This window comes from Cnephaeus nilssonii (genome assembly GCF_951640355.1).
Source record: "Cnephaeus nilssonii genome assembly, chromosome: 2".
Classification (NCBI taxonomy): domain Eukaryota; kingdom Metazoa; phylum Chordata; class Mammalia; order Chiroptera; family Vespertilionidae; genus Cnephaeus; species Cnephaeus nilssonii.
In genome coordinates this window covers 106,718,053-106,726,073 of record NC_137073.1, presented here as the reverse complement: position 1 = coordinate 106,726,073, position 8,021 = coordinate 106,718,053, and the positions used below count along the sequence as shown (strand labels likewise).

At 42.9% G+C, this 8,021-nt stretch overlaps 1 protein-coding gene across 2 annotated transcripts in view; it reads right to left on the bottom strand.

The window, feature by feature from the left end:
- Positions 1 to 1,226: 1,226 nt before the first annotated feature.
- C6 (complement C6) overlaps positions 1,227 to 8,021 on the bottom strand; it is a 46,744-nt gene continuing 39,949 nt past the window's right edge. For both annotated transcript variants that reach the window (XM_079798469.1, XM_079798470.1), the window contains exons 17-18: positions 6,293 to 6,534; positions 1,227 to 1,690 (exon numbers count right to left, since the gene is read on the bottom strand). In XM_079798469.1, coding sequence (XP_079654595.1) covers positions 1,509 to 1,690; positions 6,293 to 6,534 — 424 coding nt within the window. In that variant the 3' untranslated portion in view covers positions 1,227 to 1,508. The remainder of the gene's footprint in view (positions 1,691 to 6,292; positions 6,535 to 8,021) is intronic.

Sequence of the window (8,021 nt, the reverse complement as noted above, 5' to 3'; positions counted from 1 at the left end):
GTTATGGCAGCCCTAGCCAGCAAACACAGCTTTTCTATGCTCTGCCCAATTCCATTTTCCTCTTGCCTCAAATAAACCTGGGACACATCATGCACATTTCTGGCCAGTTTCTGTTTTTAGAACGTGGTTCAGTTTAAGGCTCCACTTGCATTTCCAATTTACACCTCATCACCTTCCCCGCCTCCAGCATCAATGAGGCCTGTGGGTCCGAGGACTTGGGGAGGGAGGAGGGTTGCTCTGGCAAGTTTCCAAGCCCTCCAGCCCCATGGAAGTGAGGAGGAGGGGCAGGTCTCATCCCAGGACACTGCCCTCGCCTGCAGCTGCTGGGCCTGGTCCTCTGGTGTTGGAAGCAAGGAAGTGGACTAGGCAAGATGCCCGGAGTTGTCTGATGGACAGTCCATGACGGGTGTCACTTCTGGACTTGTTACTAAATCTAGTTCCATGTTACTGGTGGTCTGTGTGTTTCCTTGGGGTGATGCTTTGCTTTTCTCCTACTCGCTCTGCCCCAGAACTTCCTGGGAGAGGCAGCTGAGTCTCCTTCTGGTGTTTTCTATAGGTTCACGTCCAAGATTCAGGGTGGCCTCAGAGCGTCTGCTTCTCCTCTTCTCTGTGCTCCTGCCTGCGGAGCCAGGAGAACCAGAAAAGTTATTTCTTCCCTACGCCTTGGGACTCAGATGGAGAAAGCGCTGCACCTATCTTTTTCCTTCTCACCCCGCCAAGAGCGCTGGCTGCTCTTGCAAGCATCCTGCGCTCAGGACGCTCTGAGCAGGAAGCAGTCTTGTGTGCTTGTCAAGGGAGAATTCCCCTGTGTGGACCCACGCCTTCCAGGATCTCCTCCGGGAGGCTGCCTCCCAGTACTTGGCACCTTGTAGCCATTCAGAACTATTTGTTGAATGGATGCATGAAGGTTGGTTTTCAAGAATGTGTTTTTCGCCTGGCCGATGCAGCTCAGTGGCTGAGTGTCAACCTATGAACTGGGGGTCATGGTTCAATTCTCGGTCAGGGCACATGCCTGGGTTGTGGACGCAATCTCTGGTAGGGGGGCGAGCAGGAGGCAGCAGACCAATGATTCTCTCTCAGCATTGATGTTTCTATCTCCCTCTCCCTCTCCCTTCCTCTATAAAAACAACTAAAAAATGTATTTCACAAGTTGTAGATTTCTATGTTTATTGATTCATAGAAGAAAATGATGGCTTTTGTTCTTATTTCTACTTGTGAGGGTGCTTAATACCACAGGCTTCAAAGGTCCTCTGAAATTTCATCATTTTAATACAACATGAACAGAAGAGTTAACTAGATTGATATGCAAGGTATTTTCTAGGGATATGCTGCAGGGTGTCATGGGTTGGAGGGGAAGCTAAGACAGGAAAGACAGGGAGAATAATTATAAAAAACTAATACAAAAGAGTTTGTCAATAACTTCTAAGCATTCCATTCTGCTGTTTGTACCAGAATGCCCTTTTGTAGGGGTTATTTTTGGACAGTCAATCTGTTCATCGGTAACTGTGTTAGGCCAAACACTTTCCAGGATGCAGTATTTCCACTTTCCTGTTGGCACATCTTACAGTTCCTACTTCACAGATGTTCACTGTCTTGCTTCTCGTTGATGACCCCATCCTGACGCAGTAGAGTTGGTCCCCACCCTTGATGCACTGGTTGGGCAACATGCAGACACACTTGGAAGCAGAGGCTGCAAATGAGAGAGACAATGTGATCACCACAGTTCTCAGGGTGGGATTTTACCTAACTTGTCCCCAGAGTGGCGAGCTCCTTGGTTAGCAATAACTGAGAATGCTGAAACAAAGGCAATGGCCCAATACGCAACTGTGGCTGCAGGGCGTGCGTGCCCTGCGTGTAAGAGAGCAGAGTGCATAGTAAGCCAGTAAGACAAGACGCAGCATTGGGTCATCTCTGACACCTCCTTCTCGCTCACTGTTCCCACACAGTCAGTTCCATCCTGCCAGCCCATTTCCACAGGGTCATCACTTAGTCCTTTCTGTTCTTTTCTCATCGGCACTGCCTACGTACATTTAGCTTTACAATTTATTGAGCATATACTATAAAACCCATTTAATAGGCCAACCACTTTACATGCTTTATTTCATTTAATCCTCACAACAGACATGAAATATCTGTTAGCATTCTAATTAGACAGATGAGAAAACGCAGCTCAGAGGCGTTAAGTGATTTGTCCATGGTCCCACAATTAGTACGTGGCGAAGGCAGGTTTTAAAACCTAAATGACTGCTGCCACCACATGAGTCAGCCTGACACCCAGCAGCGGTTTCATTAACAGAGCAGCGTTTGTAAGGCAGATGTCAATTCTGTCCCATGTGTCTCAGCTGATGGGAGAAAACAGGGCAAGGAAGTGGGGAGATACTCAGGTTCAGGCTTTCTGCCCTCGGTAGGGACATTTCATAAAAAAGCACACTTTCCCTCCTATGCCTCCTGTCAACCCGCTGGAGAAGATTCCAGTTGTGGAAAGTCTTGTCCATTGTCGGGAAGGATGGCGTCTGGTGAAGGACAGCAAGCTGTTCCATCTCTGAAGAGAAAGCCAGTTCCCTGGGCTTCTGGAAAGGCCACCGTCACCACTCAGTCTAGTTGCGGCTGAAACGCTCTTCGCCAGGTTGTTTTCAGAGCACCAGTACCAGAGCCCTTTCCCATCACCTCCCTTAATCCATCCTTCAACACTCAGTTCTCATGCTTTCAACCTTGTGAAACCCGCCCAGGTCCGAAGATACTTATCTCCCCTACAACTCTCATCGCCTATGGCCTTGCATTAAAATTACTCAGGCAAGCATTGTGTAGTCATTCCTCCAATTACGGCGAACAGTGCAAGTGTACAAAGGCCTTTTATCTTCAGACATCTCATCGTACTTTGTACAGTGACTTCCTTCTATTAGATACCAAAGGGCTGTGTGCTGAATAAGTCTCCCCCTCTTGTTAGTTAAGGTGGGATATTTTTGAAGTTCAGACAAAACACTTAATATGCATAAAAACCTGCTCATTGCAAAATCGTTTGTGTTCTAACTTTTGAAAAGTGAACTTCATGTCACTTTGAAGTTCCATTTTAAACTTTTTCTTGTGTTGTTTTAGAAAGAGAAGGAAATGAGTAGCAAAGTACACAATTTAATCACAGTGACATTCAATTCAACTCAGGATTAATAATCTCCCACCTTGCCGTGAGTGGGGCGGGTATCAAATACAATGTTTGACTTTCTCTTTCTTTATAAACGCTGTGGTGTATACAATGATGCTGGTCTATAGTGCTTTTTGACTCGAATTCTCTGTGACATTGACTTTTGCTTAGCAATTAAAGAGGCTGCCAGAGGCAGACCATATCTACTGGGGAGGACGTGCTTCCGTTTTCTGATTGTGTGCAGGGCCAAATAATACTTTAAACAATGTCCATCTCTTACTAAGAAATATTTATGTTTTAGTGTGATTAACTTGAGCAACATTCATGTATTCAAATATTTTACTGTTTGTTTTTTTCTTGTTTGATAAACGTTGACTCCTGGGGACCGTGGAATTTGGATATATGTACAATAAAGACCTAACAATAAAGACCGATTTTTATGAAACTGTAAGCTGCAGCTTATTTGTTACTCAGACAGATTTAAAAATAATAATTTGTGGAAAAGTAGCACTCCATCCCCCCCTCCCCCCCAGTTCTTTGCAATAGCGGAATCTGATGAAGACCTCTTCTCCATGATAGATAAGGCGGGGTGAAAGTTAGCACTAAACACATCCCTAGCATGCCTGAGCTACCATTTTGATTTGATCTTCTGTCCAAATTCCTTTTATTTTCTGTATGTATTTTTGACAATAATGTTCTTATACTACAAATTTCAAAGAAAATGTTTAGATTTTAAAATGATGTTGTATAACACTGGCAGTTTTTTTTTTTTCCTGCCACAAGTTATTGTTTCTGAGAGAGATGTCAGTTGGATAATGGTGTTGGTCAGACAGTGAAAGAATGAATAACAGTGTTTATCTAGAAGATGACTTAATAGTGTTTAGAATTAGGCAGTGTACATATGGGGCCCTGGTTTGCTGTCTCTCACAGTGAATTGCCTTGTTTCAACATGGCTGAAAGGTTGGAGCCCCAGACATTGACCTCCTGAGTTGCTACCATCGGATGGTCCGTTGACCATGGCTCCTGTGTCTACTCTTTGTCATGAGTACCATCCTGCCACCTGTCAAGGGAGCTGAGCCTCAACAATCAGCTTTAAGTAGAACAGGATGAAACTTTATTTAGGAAATAAGGTCTCTCCCCTTTTCTAGGACTGATTTGAAGAACATTGGACTGGAAAGCAAAAGAGGAGTCAATGGGAACAGTAACGTTTTTCCAAAAGTAAGGTGGTTTTAGTAAAAATTAGATGTAACAATTCAAGTGTCTATTGAATACTTTATGCCTCATTTTAAAATAAGCTTTTGAAGAGTGACACGTGGGATATCTGGCTGCCTTTTTGAGTTCTGTTAAATCCTATTTTTCAAATCCTATATTTATAGGTATACTAGAGGCCCAGTGCACGAATTGGTACACCAGTGGGTTCCCTAGGCCTGGCCTGTGGGGATTGGGCCAAAACAGGCTCTCTGACATCCCCAAGGGGTTCCGGATTGTGAGAGGGCAGTTCTCGGGTGACGAACCCTGGAATTGGGCTCCCTGGGTCCGAGGTGTGGGTGAAGCAGATTCAGGGTGACAACGCCCCAGCAGCAACCTAATCCCTGGCTGATTCCGCAAGGAATCAGGCTCCCTCCTCTACTGGTTGGAGCATCTGCCCCCTAGTGGTCATTGCGCATCATAGCTACCAGATGAACCATCCAACAGTCAGATGGTTGCTTAGGCTTTTATATATATAGATTGTATGAAGCTCAGGTGGGCTATTTCAGGGTCAAACTTCATCTTAGAGCATATGGACTGCTGTGAAATTCTGCTTCCAAGCAATTAACAAATAAAATGCCAATAGTCAATACACTTTAAAGAAAATAGAAATGTAACGCCACTTCTTAAACATCAAATTGGCAAAGATATAAAGGAGCCATAATTCCAGGTTTGGTGAGAGTGTGGGAGGACAGTCTTTATCATACATTGTAGATAGGAATACAATATGGTAAAAACATTTCTGGAAAGCAAGTTGATACAAGAAACTTAATAATTTAAAATAATATTTAACTGGAAATTCCATTTTCTAAGGTATAGCCTAAGAAAATAATTTAACATTATAGATTTATCTGTGATAGATTTGTTTATCACAGCACTGTCTGTAATAGCAAAACACTGGGAAAAATCTAAATGCCTAACAGAAGATTGGTTAAATGAATCACAAAACGTCCATATAGGCTTTTGCAGACATTAAAAATTATGTAGCAGAATAATATATGATGACATGGAAATAGTTTTATGATATAAATGAAAAGCAGCAATATGTAAAATAAGATTTAGAGTATGATCTTATTTTTTTAAATTTGTAATATAATCAGGGAAACCCCTGCAGAAAAATTTTTTATGGAATGCTTCTCTATATAAATTATTAAAATCACTCCAAATCAGAGTGTCAGCACCATACCAGCAGTCCAATTCTAAGCAATCTTAAGAGAGACTACCCTGCTGGCTCATCAGCCTGCTCTGGGAATGGGTCTAGCTTTGAACCAGAGATGATGCTATAGTCTTGGAACATCTGGTTGACCCCATGCATGGTGGAAGAGAGGGTCAGAGAAACAGTGCCTGAGTCTATGAGGGTCCCTGTCTGGGTTCAGGGTATCCTGCCCGAATAATACAGCCAGCCTTGGCTGGTTCCAGGCACTACAATTGGACATAAAAATTTTGAGGAATCTGCTTCAGCAATTGGTGTCCACAAGGAGCCCCAGTCCAGGCACAGAGCCCTCTACCTCTGCTGGCCCCAGCTGGTCCCAAATGCCAAAGGAAATCTTAGACAATTCAGATACACACCCTCTAAAGCTGGGAGAGGGGAAGGGTGCCTGAAGCACAAAACCAGGATGTGTACTCTTTTTACTGAGGTCTGAGGGTGGTGCTGATTGTATATGCACAGCAAAAAGATGAGAAAGATTTATACCAGAACTGTTAAAGCAGTTATTCCTAATTGTGGGTGGGTTATGTTTTTCTTTTCTGTTTAAATCACTTTATAAATATTTTTACAACAAAATGGAATTATTTCTGATTAAGGCAAGGTTCATTTTAGGAGTGTATGAATGTAAATAAGATATACTAGCTGAGATGAATTTTAGGCGAGGGCATTTCTAGTATGTGGTCACCATTGGCACTTACCTGAACATTTTTCCCAGTCGTAGCAGGTGTCATAGCCACAGGTTTCCCTCTTGGTGCTGTTGAATGAAAGCTTTGTTCTTTCAAGACCCCATTCTAACGGTGGACCATCTTGGCAGGAACCAATATGTAGAAAATGGAATTGCTGATTATTTAAACATTTCTTGGCCATAAATTTGCAAGCTGGTGAAGTAAAGTGACTGTTGGAGTCTGAGTCAAACACACAGAGATCTTCTGAATATTGGCTGCCCAAGAGAGGAAAGCAAGCATTTACACATGAAGACCAGAAGACAAGAAATGGCATCCAGCCAATTTAATATATTAACTTACTACCCAGTTATCTTTCTCCTGCTCTCCCCACCCTCCAATTTCTCTTCTTTTCATCCCCTTGCATGCTCTGGGATTCATCTTTCAAAACTTTTATCTTAATCTTGGTATTACTCTCAATTGCCTTTGAATTAAGTGAATTTTAAATTCTTAAAAAGATCTTTCATATTTTTATTCAAAGCAACCTGCCTTTCTGGAATTATTTTCCCACCCCCTTAATCCTTCTATATCACCTGAAAATTGTATTGATCATTTTCTAAATTGGTAAGATTATTCTTCCTTTGCTGTCATCCCATGCCCTGCTCAATCAGCATTGTGTTGTCTCTCCTCTCTGCCCATCTGTGTCCAGCTCAATTCCTGCCTATACTTTGAAACTAACCCTGATTGACCTAGCCCACAATAGTCCATCTATACCTTTTCTGAGCTCAGTAACATTCATTAATTGCAGCACCAGAATTGTATATCATTACATGGCTTTGCAAGTGGGTTTGTATTATGATTAAGAGCATGCACTTTTAAGTTATTCTTTAACTTGTGTAATCTCTCTAAATAGTTGATGAATCCTGCTACTGAGAAGTAACCAGTGGCCATAGCCCTTGTCTCACTGAGAGGTCAAGAACTCCTTGGTCACTCCAAATCAGAGCCTCTATTCTGATGTCAATTTTAGAATTAACAATCAGTTCACCAGCACGTAAGACTGTTTACAGGAACTAGAGCCTATAGCTGAGAGGAAAAGGCCACTCACTAAGTTTGGAACACCTCGGTTGGGGCCAGCCACTCCCCCAGACACCTTTAATGCCATAGAAAAGAGACTGAGACTACAGAAAGAGGCTAGCGAGGTAGGGAAGAACTTCAGACAGTTCCAGAGGACAGTCTGTATTCTCATGGTTTGGTATTACAAAGATAGAGAAAGAAGTTTCCCCGGGATTCAATGGGCAGTATGAATGCTTTAAGTACCACCCAGAGGGGACTCCAGCAGCGAGAAGCTGCATGGTAGGCCACTGTGGTGGACACTGAGGAGGGTAGATAGAACCACCTTTGGGCTGAATTACACAGAAAAAGATGCTGTGGTGTTTGAATGAATGAATGAATGAATGAATGAATAAGCATTTGTGCACCTGCTACACAGAGGAACATGAGAGCTATTCAGTATTTACCGTGCAACAGTTGGGCACAGTCTGCTGGCTTCTTACCCCAGGATTCATTCTTTTTCCTCCCCAGTAATCTAATTTTATTAAAAAATGCCTGCACATCCAGCCAAAGAATGGCATTTTCAGCCTCCCTTGCAGAGACATGTGGCCATGAGAATAAGAGAAGATTAAGGAGATGAAAGCAAATGATGGGTCTTTCAGGAACTCTCCTTCGGAGGAGGGAATGTGTGTGTTTTCAGCTTTCCTTTCGTCCT